This window comes from Podarcis cretensis, assembly GCF_951804945.1.
Source record: "Podarcis cretensis genome assembly, chromosome: 2".
Classification (NCBI taxonomy): domain Eukaryota; kingdom Metazoa; phylum Chordata; class Lepidosauria; order Squamata; family Lacertidae; genus Podarcis; species Podarcis cretensis.
The window spans coordinates 20,424,541-20,448,503 of NC_137171.1; the positions used below are offsets into that span (position 1 = coordinate 20,424,541).

At 42.6% G+C, this 23,963-nt stretch overlaps 2 protein-coding genes across 5 annotated transcripts in view; one reads left to right on the plus strand and one right to left on the minus strand.

Annotated features, from left to right (window-relative positions):
* Positions 1–11,614, plus strand: part of SUZ12 (SUZ12 polycomb repressive complex 2 subunit) — a 33,450-nt gene extending 21,836 nt beyond the window's left edge. For all 3 annotated transcript variants that reach the window (XM_079965423.1, XM_079965422.1, XM_079965424.1), the window contains 6 exons: positions 3,100–3,191; positions 3,321–3,464; positions 4,318–4,475; positions 6,152–6,350; positions 8,924–9,003; positions 9,282–11,614. In XM_079965423.1, coding sequence (XP_079821549.1) covers positions 3,100–3,191; positions 3,321–3,464; positions 4,318–4,475; positions 6,152–6,350; positions 8,924–9,003; positions 9,282–9,630 — 1,022 coding nt within the window. In that variant the 3' untranslated portion in view covers positions 9,631–11,614. The remainder of the gene's footprint in view (positions 1–3,099; positions 3,192–3,320; positions 3,465–4,317; positions 4,476–6,151; positions 6,351–8,923; positions 9,004–9,281) is intronic.
* Positions 11,615–13,139: 1,525 nt separating this feature from the next.
* CRLF3 (cytokine receptor like factor 3) overlaps positions 13,140–23,963 on the minus strand; it is a 29,393-nt gene continuing 18,569 nt past the window's right edge. The window contains exons 7-9 of one of the 2 annotated variants that reach the window (XR_013835828.1): positions 19,421–19,533; positions 16,116–17,417; positions 13,140–13,979 (exon numbers count right to left, since the gene is read on the minus strand). Coding sequence is in view for 1 of the 2 variants with exons in the window: in XM_079965569.1 (XP_079821695.1) it covers positions 17,158–17,417; positions 19,421–19,533 (373 nt within the window). In the remaining variant the exon portion in view is untranslated. Of the gene's footprint in view, positions 17,418–19,420; positions 19,534–23,963 lie in introns of both variants that reach the window. The other variant, XM_079965569.1, reaches the window with a different exon arrangement.

Consider the following 23,963-nt stretch of genomic DNA (forward strand, 5'->3'; position numbering starts at 1 on the left):
TTGCCATGCATTTGAAGTTCAGTGGTACCTCTGGTTAAGATCTTAATTCATTCAGAGGTCCATTCTTAACCTGAAACTGTTCTTAACCTGAAGCACCACTTTAGCTAATGGGGCCTGCCGCTGCGCAATTTCTGTTCTCATCCTGAAGCAAAGTTCTTAACCTGAGGTACTATTTTTGGGTTAGCAGCGTCTGTAACCTGAGGTACCACTGTACAAAAACCAACTGAAAGTGGTTTTTAAAATGATGCAATATGAACATCTAAGCTTGTCAAAACAAAAATGTCCTCAATTATTTCCAGAAAGTACAGATAATGGATGTTTTACATTTCCAAGCACAATTCAAAGTTTTGGTGCTGACCTTTAAAGCCCTAAACGGCCTCAGTCCAGTATACCTGAAGGAGCGTCTGCACCCCCATCGTTCAGCTCAGACACTGAGGTCCAGCGCCGAGGGCCTTCTGGTGGTTCCTTCGCTGCGAGAAGTGAGGTTACAGGGAACCAGGCAGAGGGCCTTCTTGGTAGTGGCACCCACCCTGTGGAACACCCTCCCATCAGATGTCAAAGAGAAAAACAACTACCAGACTTTTAGAAGACGTCTGAAGGCAGCCCTGTTTAGGGAAGCTTTTAATGTTTAACAGACCATTGTATTTTAATATTTTGTTGGAAGCTGCCCAGAGTGGCTGGGGAAGCCCAGCCAGATGCGCGGGGTATAAATAATAAATGATGATGATGATGATGCTTGTCGTATCTCAACAGAAACGCTGTTCCATAGAATGGGGCTGCCAGTTGTTAAAATAACAGGGGCGGGGGGGACACACTCTGACAATTATAACAATTAGAAATGACACTAAACATCAGTGCAGGCAACCTCTCCTAACCATTGAGTACTCCCACCTCACGCAAACAAGCACATTGTTCTTACAGATTTTAACAGTGCTATCTGTTACCAAATTCCAGTGAAGAGAAACCCTAGCTAATATTAAGCAGAATCAGGCTAACAAGGCAAGCAAGCATCTCAGTAGTGGTTAAAAGATCATGACCTGCATTAGAAGTGTATGTCAAAATAACAACAAAATGTGGTTGCTGAGGTTTTTTCGTTCTGCCAGATGAAATTTTGCGTAGTTCACCTTTCACCCCAAGGTACAGAAGGTGAAACATCCTATTTTTGAGCTCTCCAAAGGTGGTAAGCACGTCACATGGTGGGTTATGCTGCCCTCTAGTGCCATAAGACTGGAATCACATGCTTGCCTTCTCCTTTTGACGAGTCCTTTCCCTGTCTTGACTAAGGTTACCAGACGTCCCCATTTCCTGGGGACAGCTCCCAGTTTTACAAATCAGTCCCTATACACAATCCTATCATTCCTACTGAAGTTGAAAAGTGTGCCTTGATTCATTGAAAAAAACCTGGTAACCTTAGTCTTGACCCAGAGCAGAGGTGTGTGTGTGTGTGTGTGTGTAAGTAATGGGCAAAGAGCTCTGTTTTCTGTCGTCTCACAAGAGGACAGTATAACCACCCATGTCACCTTTTAGGTGAGAACCATTCTTAGTATAGTGGTATTGGATATATTGAATGAATGAGTGAATCGATTTATTTCGGTCACTGGCCAGAATGAATTGGATATATTGGTTCTTATATCTTCAGAGAATCAATGTGTGGATCTTGAAGACCTTTAGTGCTGTCTTTAGCTGTATGACTCTTAAGCCAGCGCAGAATTTAGGGCAGTGCAAGCAGTTCCCTCACACAAGGTGCCAAAGCAAGGGGGTTCAAATTAATAATATTGAGAATATCCATTAAAAAGCAACTGTACTGCTTCCAGTTCCTTTCATCAGCTTGTAGCAGTGGCACAGGTACGGGGAAGATTTAGATGCAGAGCAGATTTCACTCCAAAAAAGATTGGTGGGAAAAGTGAAATTGATGTGAGAATTGCAGTGGTGGCAGCATTATATAATGTATGAAGCATCGTTTGCCTTGTATTTCTGAGGGTGGAAATACTTTTTTCTTCTTATCAAAAGGTTCTCGAAAATCATGGTATGCTGCCATGCAGATGGGTGAAAAGGAGTGATCTACCATGAGAAATTATAATAAAGGTGGTTTTTTTTGTTCAGCCAATTGTTAAAAAGTTCATACACTGACTAGGTTCTTGTGTGATTTAGTAGATGGTGTGTTAGACATAGCTGCTCAGCCATGAAGGTTGTGGATAGCTTTAGGCAAGCATTTAAAATCATAGAATGGGATAATAAGCTGCATGGAAGGAAGGGCTGATACAAATGTAGTATAGGCTTGGAGTCTGTGTTTGTTTGCAAGATTAACATAATTATTCTCCAAGAGCAAATCTAGGTAGTGTGTCAAGTAGGGGTGACTGCGTACACGCTTGTCTAATACAAAGATATATAAGTGGAATTATTATTTTAATACATTCATTCATTTATTTATTTTCGGCTATATTTTTTTATAAATGCATTCCAATTGTCAGTGTATTTGTCCGTACACAGTCTATGTCTGCATTCGAAATGTCACTATATTTGTCCATACACAGTCTATGTTTATCAGCAACCCATTCATATGTTACAAGAGGTTCTTTTTGTTTTCTTTTTCTTTTGTACTTTTTATGCACTAAAAAGTGGAAGTTGGATTTTTTTTATAAAAAGAAAGAGGTTGAAGCTAGTGCTAAAAGCATGCTATGCTCTCCTACTTGCTGTCTTAATTAGGAGCCCTGTCTTGTGTTCTGAAATGTGACCACTCAGTTCCCTTTTGCTAAGCAGCTACTTACAACAAAATGGTGGCGCTTTACTTACATAACATTGAGTCCTGTACAGGTTTGTTTCGAACAGTACAGTGGTACCTTGGGTTCAGTACTTAATTTGTTCTGGAGGTCTGTTCTTAACCTGAAACTGTTCTTAACCTGAAGCACCACATTAGCTAATGGGGCCTCCCGCTGCTGCTGCGCCGCCAGAGCACGATTTCTGTTCTCATCCTGAAGCACTATTTCTGGGTTTTTAACCTGAAACACTATTTCTGGGTTAGCGGAGTGTGTAACCTGAAGCGTATGTAACCTGAGGTACCACTGTACTACAGTTAGTGACATCCATGTTCTTTTGCAGCTGTAAAAGAATCTTTGCCGCCAGACCTGCAAGCAAGAAAAGAAAGGGATGTTTCAAATGAGCCTCGACAGAAACTGAGAATATTTTATCAGGTATTGAAAAATCTAATATTTGAGACAGTGCATGATTAGACCTGACCATTAGCATGCACTGCTTCCCATCTGCATAGTAGAAAAAGAGGAGACAACTTTATACTAATAACAAGCTCTTGTTTTTGCCAGTTCCTGTATAACAACAATACAAGGCAGCAGACTGAAGCTAGAGATGACTTGCATTGCCCGTGGTGCACACTGAACTGCCGTAAACTTTACAGCTTACTCAAACACCTCAAGCTTTGTCACAGCCGGTTTATTTTCAATTATGTGGTAAGTATTTTTCCTTGTATCTCTGTAACATCTCTGGTGCGGAGGGAATCCAGTTGCTGCTCCTATGCTCACACAAGGACTCTTGATCCACTAACGAGACAAAGGGAGATGATCTGCTGATTTCCCCCCTGGCACCCTGGAAGATCAGCTCTAGAGGGTTGGGGGATCCTCCATAATACAGTTGTACCTCCGCTTACGTATGCCTCTGGATACGTAAACTTTGGGATGTGAACATGGCAAACATGGAAGTATTTTTCTGGGTTTCGCCGCATGCGCAGAAGTGCTAAACAGCGCCGCCTGCATGCGAAGAAGCGGTCCTCTGGTTGCGAATTCCTCGGGATGCGGCTGGACCTCCAGAACGGATCCCATTCGCAACCGGAGGTACCATTGTAGGGTAGAATGAGGCATTGCGGGGGGGTGCAGGGGAAATGGAATTTGGGAAAATAGCCTCCCCACTAGTTCCATTGGCAGATGTTTTCACTGGGTCAAAAGCCCTTCTGTGAGCACAAGGGCCGCAGTTGATATTATTACCTTGCTGGAGGACTGCTCTTGGTATGATACAGAGTCAGAAGGTCAAGTGAAACAAATTTGATACTTTCAAGGCAGAGTGACAAAAGTGCAGCTACAATAACTTTCATAAATAACCTGCCCGAAAGCAGACTAACAGTGGCTGAGACTTGGTTTCTAATCGTTGTGTGATAGGACTGGAAAACGTTTTAAATTTGGTTAACGCTGCCGTTTCTGTGTTCAGGGGTTTAACCAGATGTGTCAAGAAAAGCAGAGTTTTCACGTCACGGAAGGAATGTGTGGTTGCAATTAAGACTTAACGATGCTAAATATTTATTTATTACAGTATCATCCCAAAGGTGCTAGGATAGATGTTTCCATCAATGAGTGTTATGATGGCTCATATGCAGGAAATCCTCAGGATATTCATCGCCAGCCTGGGTTTGCATTCAGTCGTAATGGGCCAGTCAAGCGAACACCAATTACGCACATTCTTGTATGCAGGTTGGTAGGAAACTGTGTTCTGCAGATATCTGCAACTGTTTGCATTCCCTGTCTGTAAGATCTTATTTATCTGTTTATATAGCTATTTCTCTATTAAAATGTTTCTGTACTGCCTGCTGCTGAAAATCTTAAAGCGACTTACAACAATTTTATTACTGCAAGTTCTCGATCTCCATGTTTTCTTCCCACTTCCTCAGTGGATATTAAAAATTGCCCTCCTCTTTGTAGGACATGCATATTACAGTGGTGCACAATAGCACATCCATTTAACTTCATTGGTATATGTGCTGCTTGTTAAATAAAGCCAGTGGAGGGGATTGATCAAAGTAGAGTACATAAATTAAATTCAGCAACACACCTAAACATAACTTTAATTTAGGACCGTCAACTGAGGAACTTTTATTCTGTCTGCCTTTTGAAACATTTGGACATTACCAAAAGCCATGGTTGCTGTGCTTCTCTCCAGTCCTGCTTCTGCCATGCTAAGCCATGGTTTGGTTTAGCATTACATCTCAATCTGAGCTCATTGTTTGGCTCCCCAAACAAATGTAATGCTAAGCCCAAACCATGACTTAGCTCAGAGGAGTACAGCAAGAGCAGTGTAAGAGCACAATGACTGCAGTTTTCTCACCGCATTAGCATTCTTGCTGCTTCGTACTAAGCCATAGTTTGGTTCAGTGTTACATGTGTCCATAGCTACTATGACAAATGAAAATGTGGAAGCCTGCTTTGGCACACTGAAGGAATTCCATTAATAAGCATTACCTCCCACTGAAAGTAAAGGCCATCCTTAATACTTTGCTATTTCTACAATGCCACAGCCTCAAAAAATGAAATAGTCTGCTCTTCTTTCATCGCTCTGCTGTTTCAGTTGGTCTCCCCTGATCACTTTGTTCTTCTACCAAGCAAAACCTATTAAAGCTCGCAGGTCTAACAAAAATTGGCTTAATTTATAGCATCCAATCTAAATCTTCCTATTTTCTAGTAACTTTGGCCGCAGTCCTAACCCCACTTGTGTGTAAACCCCAATGGATTAAGTAGCGTAGACAAGATTAGGATTGTGCTGTTACTAATGTTGCTGTAGTGATCAGAATGTTACTCCCATAGCTATAGAAGTCAGAAAATTAAACAAAGCTCTTACTCTGCGGGTATCCAGCTAGTTTGGTTGCTAGGACATTGTCTGTGATACTCACCACTTATCAGAGCTTGATTTTTAGTCAGGCTCAGATAATTCGTTAGTGACATGCTATGCAGAGGCAGAAACCTGTCAAAACAGACTATTTTGGGTTCTCGAAATAGTTGGAAATGTGCAGCAATGACACTCCATATTGCTAGCCATTGTATATATTTCCATTTCCCTCCCACAAATGCAGCAAAGTGTCTTGTGGCACCTTAAAGGTTACCCATATAAAACTTTTGGTTGTTTTTTCTGCAAGAGACTAACATGGCTACCCCTCTGGCCTTCTTTTCGCGGATGTGGTTAAGGTCTTGGTAAATTGCAGGTGGGCAGCAAGTCTAGGATCATAGAATAGCCCTGATCCGACTGAAAAGTGAGCTTTGTAGGTATCATCTGTTCTATGCATTGCAGATATATGGCTGCCAGGCTTTTAGGTACCTGCTACAAACCATACATACGGTTTTTCCCCCTCTTCTACATTCATCTTTTTTTTTTTCAGACCAAAGCGTACAAAAGCTAGCATGTCTGAATTCCTTGAATCTGAAGATGGAGAAGTGGAACAGCAAAGAACATACAGCAGTGGACACAATCGGTTATACTTCCACAGTGATACATGCTTACCTCTCCGTCCACAAGAAATGGAAGTTGACAGTGAAGATGAAAAGGACCCTGAGTGGCTAAGGGAGAAAACTATCACGGTAACTTTGTCCGACAGCAGATAGGGGTTTTTTTTGCTGAGCGATATTCCTGCTTTCCATGGGACAAACCTACATACTGTGTTTCCCACTTTGCATTCTTGGAAAAGGCACATTGCGATACTATGTCTTAATCCAGGCTTCCTCAACCTCGGCCCTCCAGATGATTTGAGACTACAATTCCCAGCATCCCTGACCACTGGTCCTGCTAGCTACGGATCATGGGAGTTGTAGGCCAAAAGCATCTGGAGGGCCGAGGTTGAGGAAGCCATCTATTAACACAATTAGTTTTTATGGGGTGGTGAAATATTGGATGTGGGCAATAGACAAGCTTGGTGATAAAACGGGTCCAAATTGATGGTTGTGACTAGCTTGCTTACTTGGCCAGTACTTGTAATGCCTAATACAGGTTTGGCAATCATAAATCATCCATGTGTAAAAATTTAACATGAATACAAATTGACAGCCGTGTAAAATATATAATGGGATGCGGGTGGCGCTGTGGGTAAAACCTCAGTGCCTAGGACTTGCTGATCGTATGGTCGGTGGTTCGATCTCCGCGGCGGGGTGAGCTCCCGTCGTTCGGTCCCAGCTCCTGCCCACCTAGCAGTTCGAAAGCACCCCTAAGTGCAAGTAGATAAATAGGTACCGCTTTATAGCGGGAAGTTAAACGGCGTTTCCGTGTGCGGCACTGGTGCTGGCTCACCAGTGCAGCTTCGTCACGCTGGCCACATGACCCGGAAGTGTCTTCGGACAGTGCCGGCTCCCGGCCTCTTGAGTGAGATGAGCGCACAACCCTAGAGTCGGTCACGACTGACCCGTACGGGCAAGGGTACCTTTACCTTTAAAAATATATAACAATGAGGGTTTTCATTGGGATTTCTTCCCGCTAAATAGAAGGTTGTGACTGTCAGAGGCAGTTACGATTACATGCACACACATTTTTGTGCTAAAAACATTTTGGAATTGCCGGATACTGAATGTCTGCTAGAAGCTATCGTAACAGAATATTACGACTTGGACAATACTAGACTATTCAGTAATGGCCTAGGACTAGTTTGGCAAGGAAGATTTAAGAGTGACCTCTTAATACATGAGCAGGCTTTGATTTCCTCTCCTCGCCCTTGCAACTCCCACACACTCCTCCCCAAATCTGTATTGGTGTGACCCCCAACTCTCCAGAACAGGGTTATTTGGGAGTGCGATAGGAGGAAAAGGAATTCCACCTGCTTTGTCCATTCCTTTGGCAGGCTGACATGGTTGGATGCCACAAAAATAATCCTACTACAAAACATTGTGGACTGTTTAGGAAACTGAAGTTAGGCATGGCAATCCTCATTTGTCACAACCCATTTTAGGCTCATGAAAGAACCTGTTCTTTTTATTATTACTGCTATAATTTCAGCTTTAGAAACAAAATTCTCATAATAATCACAAAATCTGAAAATACATTTCTTCAGATAACAACTTAATATTTAAACCTATACATTTAAATACAACAGTTATTTTAAATCTATATATATTCCATATCTATAAACACCTGCTTAGAACTCCATTAATTTGATCTAATTTCCACTTAAAATTAGATTACTTTTACATTATTATTATTATTTTTTGAAGTTTCAAAGTAATTCATTCTACAGACTTCTTTTTTATTCTCTGTTATTTAATCCAGCAGGTTAACTTTGCCAACTTGATTATTTTTAACATTTAAACTTCTAATCATTTTTGGACTTCTTCCTTTTTTTCAATTAGTATTTTGTCTGCCACCAATAAAAAACCCACAAAATCTAGTTCTTCTGTTTTTTCCAAAAATCCTAATAAAATTATTTAAAATAAAATTATTTAAAAGGGCTGAAGAAATATTTACCTCCATTACAGCCTTAATTTTCCTTAATTCACCTCCATAATGTTGGTATCGCAGGACCACACCACCAAATAATGTAACATCCCTGCTTTTTGACAGCATTCAGCTTTCTGTTCCTGTTTCATCCTTTTGATTTGACATGACAATTATTTTAAATGAAACCTCCAATTCAAATAATGTGTAAACTGAAGTGAAAGAGCCTTTGCATCAACCTACTGAAGGGATTTAATAGACTTTCCCCTCTCATTTCTCTCTGCCATTGCGCAAAACCCCCCAAATATTCTCTGTTAGTGTAAACACTTAGATGCGAGCACAAGGCACGTTCCCTATACAGTGGTACCTCGGGTTACGTACTTAATTCGTTCTGGAGGTCCGTTCTTAACCTGAAGCACCACTTTAGCTAATGGGGCCTCCTGCTGCCGCCGCATCGCCAGAGCACGATTTCTGTTCTTATCCTGAAGCAAAGTTCTTAACTTGAAGTACTATTTCTGGGTTAGCGGAGTCTGTAACCTGAAGCGTATGTAACCCAAGGTACCACTGTATTCCCCCTTTTCCCAGCTCTTGCTGCTTAGTTCTGGCTGTGTGGAATTGTACTGACTATGCAAAGCAATTATGACAATAATAAGCAGATGATGGGGAAAACAAGCCAAGCAATGACTAACTTAAATAGATGCATGCTAATGACCTTTAAATGGTTGTCTCACTGCAGCAAATTGAAGAGTTTTCAGATGTGAATGAAGGAGAAAAAGAAGTGATGAAATTATGGAATCTACATGTTATGAAGCACGGGTGCGTACTTAGAACTTCAAATTTATAAATTTATGAAAAGTGATTAGGTTACAATTAAAAATAAAAGCATTTCAGGGTTGTTTTAAGCATCTCACATATCTGCTATTTTAATGTGTTTTTTTATTGTGTGATCTACTGAGCATTTAAAAAACACTATGTAGGAATTGTGGAGAAGCAAGTATTACATGACAGCATGTCTGAGCAGGATTTTGATATTACAGGCATTTTTGGGCACCCAAATCTGTAATAATGCCTTGCATCATTTTTTTATGTTACAGGTTTATTGCAGACAATCAAATGAATCATGCCTGTATGCTGTTTGTTGAAAATTATGGACACAAAATAATTAAGAAGAACTTGTGTCGAAACTTCATGCTTCACCTGGTCAGCATGCATGACTTTAACCTTATAAGCATAATGTCCATAGACAAAGCTGTTACTAAGCTTCGAGAAATGCAGCAGAAATTGGAAAAAGGAGAGTCTACTGCTACCACAACAACAGAGGAGATTTCTGAAGAACAAACTGGAATAACCAATGGCTGCAGTGAAACTAACACTAGGGAAAGATCCTCAGAAATGGATGCTGCCTCGTGTATGGCAAAACAGAATAGAAAACAGAAGATCTGAAAAGAAGAGCAAAGGGGCATTCAATGCACAAACAATGAAGTGACATTTTAAGATGCATGAACTCTTATAAGGAATTTAATATGACACACAGGCTCCTAACAGGCACTGCTGGAAACAGGATTTCAACAATATGGTTCCTTTTGAGTTGATTATGCAACTACTACATGTATATCAGTTCTAGTGGTGTAATGACAATACTCAAAGTTTGAGCATGAAGAGCAATACAATTTTTGGGAATTTTAATTATGAACTGTACTGAATTTACATAACTTGAGTATATGTAAACCAGTTTTTATATAAAGATTTTTTTTTTGATTTTTTTGTTTTTGTTTTTTGGTTTTTTTTGCATCTGTACTGGCTGTCTTTCCTACCATGGAGTTGAAAATTAGGGAGAGATTTGGACAGTTTATGCTTTGTACTTAGAAATTCCTTAGGTTAACTTTTTTTGTGGCAAATAACACACCATTTAAAGTTTACCTTGATCTTATAGGTGTCAAACTACAGATTGCAAATTTCTAAACACTTTTTAAACATTCAGCTGTAACATAGCACTTATTTGTCTCAAACCTTTTTTGGAAGAAGAAAACCTCTGCTTTTCTCATTACAAACACAGGGGAAGTACCATATTAATTCTGTCAGTAGTCCGAACGAATCTGTAGATAACAAGGTGTACTAGATCAAACCTTTAACCTAATCAAGCATAACTGTTGAGAGTTGTTTAATAGAATGCTTTGTTTAACACCTAGAGATCGCTTCTTGGCCTTTTGGCTAAGACATCAAGTGTTAACACCTGGAGGCCATGGTAGGCAGTGCCTGGATATGTACCTATTTTGCCTATATACAGACTGTAAGATCGAAGCATGGCGTTAAAGAGAATTTTTGGTTGCTAGTTTTGAAGGGGAAATGCACTGTAAAATTAGGCCAGAAAATGTGTTGCACTTCTTATGCAAGTACTCTGTGATGTATTGCATTCAATACAGATGCTAACCTGTGCAGTCTTGCACTGCTAACACATTTTATGCACATGTTTACAGATTTTCTTTTTTCCAATGGAAAGTAGCTTCACTACTGGTACAGTATCAGCTTCAAGGGTTTATTCCAGCAACACTGTAGTTGAGTGGCATCGCCTCATTTTTTAAAAAATTCTTGAATAGTTCATTTTTTCATATTCTTTATTTATAAAGGATTGATTATGTAAATACAGGTGTTTCTAATTTTTTATTTCATTCCACCACCACAAGAAGGCAGATCCCTGTTGGTTTTTGTTTTTTGTTTGGGGTGGGGGTGGGGGTGGGGGTAAGCTTTGTAATGGGTTTTTTTCCAGAAATTTATAAAAGTGTAAATACTGACTTTGGTCCCTAAAGATGTGTTTAACTGTGAGACTATTTAACTGATGGTGTGGATGTGATTTGTCATCCAGTATTAAGTTCTTGGTCACAGATTTGTGTCAATAGGAAAGAGGGAGACTGCAGCTTTCTTTAGACTTCTCGAATTTCCTGCTCTTGAGTTGTAGCAAACTCTTATTACACCTTTGAATAGCCGGTCAAGCATTTCTCTTGGGCTTTAATTTGCTAAAGCTGTGCACATATGTAAAAAAATATATTTTAGGAGAGACGTAGTTGTAGAACTATTGCTTATGTCACTTCTTAAGCAGCCGCGCTCTTAATGCTTAAAAGGAGGCTAGCATTGTTTGCACAAAAAAGTTGGTGACCCCTCCCAAAATAGTAATGAAATTACTTCTGTCCAATAAACTTTGTATGTCATGTCAATTTATAATAAAAGCTGAGAATCCCTTTGTTTCTATTTATAATAAAGATGGATTTTCTATATGTACCCTTAATGAGACTTTCAATAAATCATGTAAACTGGGTGAACATTTGAATGGTACAGTAGATATAAAAGAAGTGTTTAATGGACCTTTTTGTTTTTACATTAAATGTTTATTTGAAATTGGATTTTGTACATAAAGTTCAGTAATATAAAATCTTCTGAGGTGTGCTACTGCTTTTTTAAAGGTGTAACCAGGTAAGGTGTGTGTGTGTGTGAGAGAGAGAGAGAGATTCTGACTTGGAACCAGGCATATCGAATTTTTGAATTTGGAACAGGTATTGTGATCTGCAGCCTGATATGGACAGTTCTCTGTGCATTAATTTGTGCATTATATGTTTCTTGAAATGAAGCAACTTCTGTTTATTTTCCCTTTTTACCTGCTTGAAATGAGGACTGATTGTATCTCTTGAGCCTGAAATCTTTTAGTCATGGTACATGCTCTGGTTATCTTCCACTTGCACTACTGCAGTGCGTTCTACGTAGGTCTACCTTTGAAGGTGCCTTGGAAACTATAACTAATCCAGAATGCGGCTGCTAGATTGGTGACTAAATCAAATTGGGTCAAATAAAAATTGACTCATGACACCTCTATTTTTTTTCTCCCTTTGAGTGTGCAGTATTTAAATGTCTCCAGCACTCTAAATACTAATTGGAACATGTAGGAGGCTGTTGAGATGGAGAAATACTCAAAAAGTGGAACCTTTTTCTCTTACAGGAGGGGAAGGAACATTGTCACAGTCCCCCACCTTAGACATATACACGCTCCTGGCAAAAGAATTAATGTTATATCAAAACCAGGCCATTTTCTGCTAAGAAAGGGCTTCTCAAGCTATTGGATGCAGTAGTCTGGCAACTCCCCTCCCCCATTGTCGGGGACCAATACCGTATTTGGTCCCTGAGGGGTCCCAACTGGTCTGGGATGTGGTGGAGTCACTGTCAAGTAGAAGCTGGTGACATTCAGGCAGGCAGTGGTCTGTGGGCCACCACTTTTGAGTAGCATTGTGGGTGTAACCACACTGGGTGTAACCTTCCCCAGTTTGTTTTTCGGGAGGATAAAAAGGAAATTCGGTTGAGGAGGAGTAGGGAACCCATGTTTGCCAACTTTAGGTCTTCTGTAGAAAAGGTGGGATGAATATAGTAAGGTAAAGGTAAGGTAAAAGACCCCTGGACGGTTAAGTCCAGTCAATGACAGCTATGGGGTGTCATTCTAAAATGGCTGATCTGAAATGTCCTCAAATTAATCCATGTTGTGCTCAAGATGACAAATTCTTTAAAAAAACAAAGGACCCCTGGATGGTTAAGTCCAGTCAAAAGTGACTAAGGGGTGTGGTGTTCATCTCGCTTCAGGCCAACGGAGCCGGCATTTGTCCACAGACAACTTTCTGGGTAATGTGGCCAGCATGACTATATTGCTTCTGGCGCAGTGGGACACCGTGACAGAAACCAGAGTGCATGGAAATCCCGCTTACCTTCCCACTACAGTGGTACCTATTTATCTACTTGCACTGGCGTGCTTTTGAACTGCTAGGTTGGCAGGAGCCGGGACAGAGCAACGGGAGCTTACCCCGACGTGGGGATTCGAGCCGCCGACCTTCCGATCGGCAAGCCCAAGAGGCTCAGTGGTTTAGACCACAGTGCCACCAGTGTATAGTAAGTCAATATTAACAGAACAATACTAGTCAACCAGATGGACAAACTTTTATTAAAAAGTCATAATACAAAGTACGTATGCTGAGGTAAATAGATACAAGTTTTATAAACACATTCCCTTCCCAACATTGTCTCCAAGTTTTACCTTAACACTATGGGTAAAATGTCTTCCAAAGGACCAAATACTTGTAAGGTATTGTTAAAGTACAAAAATATTGCAAATGTATTGGGAACCTTTCCCTTTTACGTATATTTTTCACTAGCGAAGCAGTTTATCACTGGTCAATTGCTAGGTGCCTTTAATCTCCAGCGAGCCTTTTGGTCCTCGTATCACCTTTATTGGTAAGTTTTCAAACCAATATTTTGCACAGTGCTGCTGTTCTCAAATACAACTCATTCACACATGCTCTCTCCCCCACCAGCAAAGGATTATCAATCCCAGGTAAACTCCCCACCCCCAATATGTGATGAGTCAATCAATGGTAGAAAGGCATTCGGGCTAAATGAAAGTACCAGAACTGGTAAAACATTTATTTATGGGGCCAATGGCTGGCTTGTCCTTTGCCTCTTCCTCATTTGGGAAAACAGGGTTGGAAACTACTGTTGCAGGAGTGAAGCTGAGCAACTTCAGCCACCCAGTTTTGTCTGCAAGTTTTCTGTGAACCAAGCACTGTGCATGCATGGACTTCTCAACTCCTGTCAGCCCCAGCGGTCAGGAATGATGGGAGCTGCAGTCCCAACAGCATATGGCAGGCCACAATTTCCCCCATGTGTGCCTTTGTGGAAGGCAGCACAGCCTCCTCCTGGTCAGAGGCACATTAACAAGCTCCAGTTCATCTATAACACATTCTAGTGCAGCGGTTCTCAACCTGTGGGTCCCCAGATGTTGGACTACAACTCTGGCCTTGCTAGCTAGGGGTGATGGGAGTTGTAGTCCAACATCTGGGGACCCGCAGGTTGAGAAAGGCTGTTCTAGAGGGAGGAAGAGGATTCCCACCCTGCAGTGTATATATCTCATATACACACACTTGACAGCTAAATGTGAATTGGTCTTTGCAGTCACTTTTTTCTACGTAACAGCAGGGTGACATCCGACAGCATTGGCCTGATCACGCAACAGGATTCCCCCAATGCGCTCTCAAAATCTTATGGGAGGTTTAGGAAACAGATCTGGAGGGGAAGGAGAGTTAACCACCCTTAACAGTGTTTTGCTTTGTTTGCTCCATTTAAAGTTTGCAGAGCTCTGCTTGCTTACATTAGATTTTACTATATTGCCTAATTCTTAGAATTGCTCTAAAGTAGCTCATGCCTTAATTGTGATTCCTGCATTGTGGCAGGTTGGACTAGATGATCATCGGGGAGGGGGGTCCCTCCCAATTTTACGATGCCACCTGCGTTAACATGAATAAGGCAGGCTGCTTGCCTGAGTGCAAGGCAACTATACTGGCATGTGGCACAAGAGAACCCAAAGTCCACGACAAACCCCAGCTTTCTACTTTGAGGCCAAGGGAGTGTCAGGGGGAGCCTTTCGCTTGCAAAATGTCAACAGCCTCTGTTCCGCAGAGCTGTTGGGCTACAGAGAAGGTGGGTGAACTTTTAGCCCTCTGGATGTTACTGAACTACAACTCCCATCATTCCGGGACACTGGCTATGCTTGCTATTGCTGATGGGTGTTGTTGTTAGCAACATTTGGAGGGGCAAAGATTCCCCACTAGTAGCCTTAAGGCTTCAAGACAAGGGAGAGGTCCTAACTTGGTGCAGCAAGGAGATAATTGCGATTCTCTTAGGCTCCAGTTTAAGATCACTGGAGCTCTTGTGCCAGCACCCGAGGTCTTGGCATCAGCGCAGCCCTAGAGCAGCTGGGATATGCAGATAGGTGCTTTCCTGTTTTTCATCAACAACGTCTTACTTTGTTCGTCCCTAACAGGATGCTGTGGTAAGCAGCCTCTGGCTGCCACTGAACAGCTAGAGTTTGTGACAGGACATGTCTGCAAGTAATACTGGTCTGTACTATATTTTAAACATGAAAAAAGGGCATTTCACGTCACTTGCATGGTTGAATTTGCCTAAGCAAAGGGGGCGGGGGAGAGACCTTTGGCCTTCCAGAGCTTCCTAAATTACAAGCCACATCAGTCCCAGCAAGTATGGCCAATGGCCAAGGCTAGTGGGAGTTGAAGTACAGCAACTTCTGGAGGGTCACGCCTGGCCTAAACTATCATTTAGACTAGGTGTTGTTGTGACTACAACTCCCGCCATCTCTAGCTAGCAGAAGCAATGCTCAGAGATTATGGAAATTGTCCGAAAACAGCTGTTTGAGAAACAGTTTGGGAAACCCTGTTTGAGTGCACAACTGTGCCACACAGCAGTTATTCCCTGTTTCATATCACTACCCTGTCTATGCACTGACCTTGTTACATCAGCAAAATAATAAAATCCCTGATAGATGATGCATTTACAGACACCTTTGTCTACATGGTACCTTAACTTCAGCATCATTCATGTAGCACGCTATCCTAAGTAAGTTATTGCAGAGTTGTTCTTTGAACTCACGGATGGGTAAGAAAGGGCAAAGCAACGATGTATAAGAATGCTGGTTAATTCTGACTGCCACCTACTATAGATTCCCACCCACCCACCCACAAATGCTCAGAAGTTCTACAAAACCTCCTTACAGAATGAGATTAGCCTAATTCTTTCAGCAGAAGGACGCTGTTGAGGTCAATCCACTGACAGCCATGTGCCAGAAGTGGCCAACACAGTCACTAGCCATATATCAGACACACCCTCCCCTTCTGCTGATTAGCAGAAAAACAGGGCGGGGAGGGACAGACAGAGATCTTTTCAATAGCATTTTTCCTGATGGGAGTACTGGGCTAGGAGAGGAACATCTCCTAGATCAGGACTTCTTCTTTTCCCTTGTAAAAAATCTCTTCCTCCTTTTGGGAGCCACCACTGCAAGAAATGGTGTGTTCCCTCTCAGAGCCTCTAGATCAGCGGTTCTCAACCTGTGGGTCCCCAGATGTTGGATTACAACTCCCATCATCCCTGAGCTCTGGCATTGCTAGCTAGGGATGATGGGAGTTGTAGTCCAACAACATCTGGGGACTCACAGGTTGAGAACCGCTACTCTAGATCTTCCTGCAATGTTACCTTAGCCAGAGGGGAAAGAGACACAAAATTGCCTGATCTTAACAGGCTGCTGCCACACATGGCCTCCTGGGCAGGATCTGCCCCACAGGCTGGCCTCCCCTACTATAGAATTTCCCCTGGGAACATGTGACATCATCTTGGTAGAGGCACTTTCTGAAGCAGGAGGTAACAATAAAGCCCAAGTTAAATATCAGCCGTTCAATGGCACTCAACTGGGCACTGCATGTTCACTGTTGGAAAGCTTATCTATCTGTCCTGTACAATACTTTTGAATAAAAACCAAGGCACACAGGTAAAGAGATGAGACCGAGGTACTGCACATGGGGAAACAAATACTTCAGCTTGCTGCAGTAAATGGGGGAGCAGGATTCAAGAAACACTAATGCCTGGTATTCAACTGACAAAAATGAAGCATTTGCTGAGTGTCTGCCCAGCAGCAGTTTACAGTACCGTACTCTCATGAATAGGATAAGCATACAAGGAACTTTGGTCCATAAACCCTGAGCCAAAAGAACAGCACTTTAGCAAAATTGGGCTGTTCATTAAGCGTAACCACACAGACAGGAGCACAGCAAAAGGTTCAACTCTGGCTTTTCCTCCCTTAAAGTTAATAATAATAAAAATAATAGTAATATAAATTTGATAGCAACAGTGAAGGCTTACTCCCCACCCCCACCCCAGATTACTTAAACACACCATCAGTATTTTAAACTGTATACAGTAAATAGTTCAAGTAATGTTTATCACATCGGCAGGCTGCGTTAGAGGGCTCCTTCCTGCACAGACTCACACCACTGTACTCAGAGCCTGCCCTAGTTAATCGCTGTATCACCAAGTCCAACCACTGGAGGAATGATACAGTTTAAAACAACTGGCATCATTTCAGAGGTGGAGAAGTTAGAACACCAGCACCTTCCAGCCTGGATAGGAGAACGAACACCCAAAATAAAGAGAACCGCAGGACTGATCGAGTACCCAGTCAAAGACCACTTCCCTGTTGTTGGAGCCAATTGTCACTCTGAGTTTGAAGTTCCCCCCTTCATTATTATTATTGGAAGGGCCTAAATTCACAGCTTCTATGTCAAATGTCACAGCTGATCCTGAAGTAACCGCAGGCAACTGGTTTGTCATCTCTTTTCCGTTTACAAAGACAGCACCTGGAACAGGTAAGGCAAGAAACATTAGCTTTCATGAACTAGACATGAAAACCCAGTAACGTCTGGACTGTGATCTGACTATTCTTTCCCCTTTGCAGCCTTGCAAACAACTTTATAAAGATTATTAGGGAAGCTTTTGTTTAGGGAAGCTTTTTTTTAATGTTTGATGTATTACAGTATTTTAATATTTTTTTGGAAGCCGCCCAGAGTGGCTGGGGAAGCCCAGCCAGATGGGGGGGGGTATAAATAATAAATTATTATTATATAGTATTATATTATTAGGCCAGCAATAAATCAGCATTAGTTAATCGGTCCAATTTTTATTATTTCTTTATTTAATTTTTTTTAAGCTTTCCATTTTATACCAATTAAAACCAAAGAAGAAGCCAAATACAGATGCCAAATTATATATATTTTTGGCACCTGTATTTGGCTCCTGCAGCCAATCGGAAGCCACGCCTTGGTTTTTGAATGGTTTCGGAAGTAAAACGGACTCCTGGGACAGATTAAGTTTGAGAACCAAGGTTCCACTGAATTTGTTCTCAAGAGCCCTACCCTTTGCTCCACAATGCGTTGATTTCCTGAAGTAACTATAAATTTCCAGACTGCTAGCCATGCTAAGTCTCTTGGAGTCCTGCAGTACCCTAATGACGAATACATTTATTAAGGCATAAGCTTCTGTGGACAGGGACGCAGGTGGCGCTGTGGGTTAAAGCCTCAGCGCCTAGGACTTGCCGATCGAAAGGTCGGTGGTTCGAATCCCTGCGGCGGGGTGCGCTCCCGCTGCTCGGTCCCAGCGCCTGCCAACCTAGCAGTTCGAAAGCACCTCCGGGTGCAAGTAGATAAATAGGGGCCGCTTACCAGCGGGAAGGTAAACGGCGTTTCCGTGTGCGGCTCTGGCTCGCCAGAGCAGCGATGTCACGCTGGCCACGTGACCCGGAAGTGTCTCCGGACAGCGCTGGCCCCTGGCCTCTTAAGTGAGATGGGCGCACAACCCCAGAGTCTGTCAAGACTGGCCCGTACGGGCAGGGGTACCTTTACCTTTAAGCTTCTGTGGACACAGTTCAGCTTTGTCACAATGCACAAAGTGAAATGTTAGTTGGCAGGTAAATAATGGGGGAAACTGTAAGGGGGGGTGTTTGAATGCCAATGAGATGCAAAAATGAAAGTCAGCAATAATTAAATGTGTGTTAAATAGGCACACTTTCTGCTGAGGCTATCAGCAACCAGGGACACTTCCTCCATCATGCTCCAGCTGAGAGCCGCTGCTATGGATATAAAGCTAAGTTATACAGTGGTACCTCAGGTTACATACGCTTCAGGTTACAGACGCTTCAGGTTACAGACTCCGCTAACCCAGAAATAGTGCTTCAGGTTAAGAACTTTGCTTCAGGATGAGAACAGAAATCGTGCTCCGGCGGCGCGGCAGCAGCAGGAGGCCCCATTGGCTAAAGTGATGCTTCAGGTTAAAAATACCCGTTTCAGGTTAAGAACGGACCTCCGGAACGAATTAAGTACTTAACCTGAGGTACTACTGTACTGTATTTCAGGCATAGGCAAACTCGGCCCTCCAGATGTTTTGGGACTACAATTCCCATCATCCCTGACCACTGGTCCTGTTAGCTAGGGATGATGGGAGTTGTAGTCCCAAAACAGCTGGAGGGCCGAGTTTGCCTATGCCTTTTGTATTTGAATGAAGCTGCCTTGGGAGAAGGTTGTGCCCTTAAGAGAGACATAAATTTCCCGTTGCTGTTTGGAGGTCACCAGGTTGGGCGATAGTTCCCAGATTCTTGAAGCTTCACCTTCATAAGCAGGATATAAATTTTACGAAATAAAAATAAAACAAGTAAGTTCTAAAAATAAAGAAATTCACAGTTCTAAGGTTTTATATAGTTCCGGAATTTGTAGACTATATTAGAGGACAGAAGAGGGCAAAATCTGGGATAAATCAGATTATTTTTCATTTTAAAAAAGTTGTGCAAGTGAATTCTTGGGCAACTTACCGTTGGTGCTCACACAAACTGCTTTATCTCTCTGCAGGGAATCAGCGCCATTCTGCTGCGCCACACAAACACCTATACTGTCTTTTTTGTCCGGCTGACCGACTGTTTCAATTCTGAGGAGAAAGTTGGATGCATTTTGTGCTATTAATATAAATTGTATCAGTTTTTATCAATGACAATGCACCTTTCTTATGGTATCACCCACACCCTGAAAATTATGGCAACAATGTTGATGTTGACGTTTGCCTTAGTTCAGCGGCAGTAAATTGGTAGAGGAAACTTTATTGCTGAATCTGTGGCTTGTTGGAACAGCTGCCTCTTTGTTAAAGTGGAGCAAACTAAAGCAAAAAAAACCAATTCATAAAATCTCTCTAGGTGAGGGTTTGCCCATTCATTCCAGCGCAGGGACTATCTCAGCACATGGAGCCAGACTATGTGCAACTAATTCAACCCTGAAGTAAGCTGGCAAAACTGTGACAGCTCAGGGTGTAAGCTGATCCAGTGCATTCATGGGTCATGTGCCATTTTGGATATAGGCACATCTAAGAATGTTGAACTATCACATAAAGAGATGACATTCAAAGTGCTGAGGGATCACATTAGAAAAGAGACACAAATTATTATTACTTATTAATTAATTAAATTAAATTTTGTATACTGCCCTATTAAAAAAAAAGATAAAGGACCCCTGGACGGTTAAGTCCAGTCAAAGGCGACTATGGGATGGTGGCACTCATCTCGCTTTCAGGCTGAGGGAGACGGCATTTTTCCACAGACAGCTTTCCGGGTCATGTGGCCAGCATGACTAAACCACTTCTGGTGCAATGGAACACCGTGACGGAAACCAGAGCGCACGGAAATGCCGTTTACCTTCCCGCCGCAGCAGTACTTATTTATCTACGTACACTTTTGGCGCACGTTTGAACTTCTAGGTTGGCAGGAACTGGGGCAGCGCAATGGAAGCTCACCCTGTCATGGGGATTTGAATCGCTGAACTTCTGATCGGCAAGCCCAAGAGGCTCAGTGGTTTAGACAACAACGCCACCCGTATCCCATGAACCCTATACACTATATCCGCAGGTCTTAGGGTGGTTCTCAAGATAAAATGACGATATAAAAACACAAAATACATACTCAAAACAAAAACAACCCAATATTTGGCCACATCATGTTCCTAGACCCCCAGGCAAACAACCACAGGTGCTTTTTTAAATATTCTAGTATTCTTACAGTTTTAGACAGTTTCTTTTTTATTTTATGAAAAATGTTTTTCAAGTTTTAATTAGTCTAGTATTCATTCTGATTCAAGTTAAATAACTCATTTATCTTCCCATTTCATCAATGCGTCATACGCACCGCTATGTGAAGACAATGCATTATCCTTGTTCAGAGGGTTATTAATGGGGAAGACATTGTTCTTTTTCCCCTTTCAAAAAAATCCCCACCATTCATGGAAGAATGTTATCTGTCTGACCAATGAGACAAAACACCTGCAGATTGGACCTATGCAAGAAGAGGAGCGCATTTGAAGGAGCAAGAAGGAGCCCTGCTTCTTGCCGGTTAAACATACCAGTGAAGTTGTAGACACTGATCATAGTGGCAGACATAAAAGAAAACACACCAGTTTATTTTAGAGATGACGCAATTTCCTATAGCCAGCAATGAAAGCAAACTGGATATGGAACATGTGTCGAGCGATAAGTATCGCTTGAAATTTTCAGGAGGAAATTACATTTGTTTTGCTTGCTTTTTACTTTTTTTTTTAAAAAAAGGACAGGTTGGGCAATAATGAGACGCCTGTCAAGACATTTTGAGTACAGCTCAAAATTGTTGCCATATTGCACTGCGAATACTCCCACCAAGCCTCCCAAGAGCCAAAAATGTGCGTTGCAAAATGGGGGGCAGAGTAGGGAAAACCTAAATCTCTTACACCTGGAAGCAATCTAGCTCTCTTTGGAAAAGTAAACCCGAGATTTACAATCAGATTTTGTCAGCCAATGTTGTTGTTTTTTTAATGTTGTTGTTTTTTAAAAAATACTATTTTAAACTTCTGCACTTATTTATAGCCATTGGTTCAGATGTGCTTCGGAGTGAAAGTTCTACATTAAACGAGACAGCATTGTCTACTTGCAGGAGCTTTCTAGGATCTAACGCAGGCAGAGAAGTTTTTTTCTAATTACTTGTTCCTTTTAACTGGAGATGCTGGGAGCTTCTGCATGTGAGGCACACGCTCTACGACTGACCTATGGTTTCTTCCCAAGTTGTGGGGAGGGGGAGGCAGGGAGCAACTATGGACACAATAGCATTTCATTCAGTTAATTAACTTCTCGCACACAAAACGCTACTGTGTTTGGGGAAGGATGGCTCTAGAAACTGAGCTGATGTCAAAGAGCCGGCCGGCAATAAATCACACTGTTCTAACTTAACTCTTTATTAGCAAAAACACGACCTTCACATTTCACCCTTGGCTGAGCGTCAAGCCAAATGAGCACAGCAGCTCACCCCCGGTAGACCTTGCTCCATGAATCAGTTGCCGAGACTGAAAGTCCCCACAGCCATCTAAGTCACCTCCTCTCCAGGGCTTTCCCCAAGCAATCAGAGACTGCACCTATATGCTGTTGCTCCACCTGTTTCAGTCCTCTTCTGGTTCTGGGATACCAGCGGGGAGGGTAGTTTGTCAAAGCAAGAGTGGGAGACCCCCGTGACTCACCAGCCTGACTCAGTGCTGCCTCTTGGCCTCCCTCCTCCTAGTCTCCTGCTTCAGCTTCTGCCTCTGCTTCTGGACTTCTCTCTGCCACTGACTCTCCCAGCTCACTAAGCCCTGTTACCTCTTCCTAGTCTTCCCCCTCTTCTCCCTCTGACCACCCATTAATGTCCTAATGAGACATTAATGTCCTAATGAGACATTGAGAGCCAGTGTGGTGTAGTGGTTAAGAGCGGTAGACTAGTAATCTGGGGAACTGGGTTCGCGTCTCCGCTCCTCCACATGCAGCTGCTGGGTAACCTTGGGCCAGTCACACTTCTTTGAAGTCTCTCAGCCCCACTCACCTCACAGAGTGTTTGTTGTGGGGGAGGAAGGGAAAGGAGAATGTTAGCCGCTTTGAGACTCCTTAAAGGGAGTGAAAGGCGGGATATCAAATCCAAACTTTTCTTCTTCTTCTTCCTACCCTTCTTCCCTTGGTGGTTCCCCAGCTGACGCCTCCCACCATTCCTCTGAGTCCCTGACAGGTAAACGCACCAGTCCATGATGGATGAACAGCGGGGGCTGTCAAATGACTGACATCACCCTGAAGAAATACCTCTGTCAAAGCAATGTCTGAGTCAGGAGAAGCATGCGTGGAGGAATAATAAAAAAGAGTGAGCCTTGTGGGTGCACAGCCTAGCGAGAGCTCTGAGGCAGCATGTTGTTTGAAAACATTTCTGTCCCACTTTTCTGTTTAAAAAGCATCCAGGGAAGCTTGTGGCAGCAAAATGCATTTTAAAAACAGCCCACTCCTACTCCCACAGAAAGGAAGGAACAGTAGGCAGAGAGGGAAAACACAAAAATGAGGGGAAAGAAAATGAATCCACTAACGGCCTTAGGAAATGAAAAGGTTACTACAGTGGTACCTTAGGTTACATACGCTTCAGGTTACATACACTTCAGGTTACAGACTCCACTAACCCAGAAATATTACCTCGGGTTAAGAACTTTGCATCAGGATGAGTACAGAATTCGTGCAGCGGCAGCACAGCGGCAGCAGGAGGCCCCATTAGCTAAAGTGGTGCTTCAGGTTAATACAGTTTCAGGTTAAGAACAGACCTCCAGAACGAATTAAGTTCTTAACCCGAGGTACCACTGTATTAAAAATTTAACTTGGAACAGTCTAAATCTGTGAGGTGGGCGTCCACAAGAGAACACGAGCAAACCGACTCTTCTGCAGTGGCTCCACGACTTTGGAACTCCCTGCTAGTAGAGCTGCGAGAGGCAGCTGCACTTCAGCCTTGCCGCAGTGCCCTAAAGACTCATAGGTTTTCACTGGCCTCCCCAGAGCAATTTTTTTTCTCGCTCACTGGACGGAGGCAGGAATCTCGTTATGCTGTTGAAGTTCTGAGCCTGTTTTATTCTTGGCTTTAGTAGTAACTGATATTTTATACCTGCAGTGTTAAACGGTTGCTTCATTTTTAGGGTTGTAAGGCCGAAGAACTGATGCTTTTGAATTATGGTGCTGGAGGAGACTCTTGAGAGTCCCATGGACTGCAAGAAGATCAAACCTATCCATTCTTAAAGAAATCAGCCCTGAGTGCTCACTGGAAGGACAGATCCTGACACTGAGGCGCCAAAACTTTGGCCACCTCATGAGAAGAGAAGACTCCCTGGAAAAGACCCTGATGTTGGGAAAGATGGAGGGCACAAGGAGAAGGGGACGACACAGGACGAGATGGTTGGACAGTGTTCTTGAAGCTACCAGCATGAGTTTGACCAAACTGCAGGAGGCAGTGGAAGACAGGAGTGCCTGGCGTGCTCTGGTCCATGGGGTCACAAAGAGTCGGACACGACTAA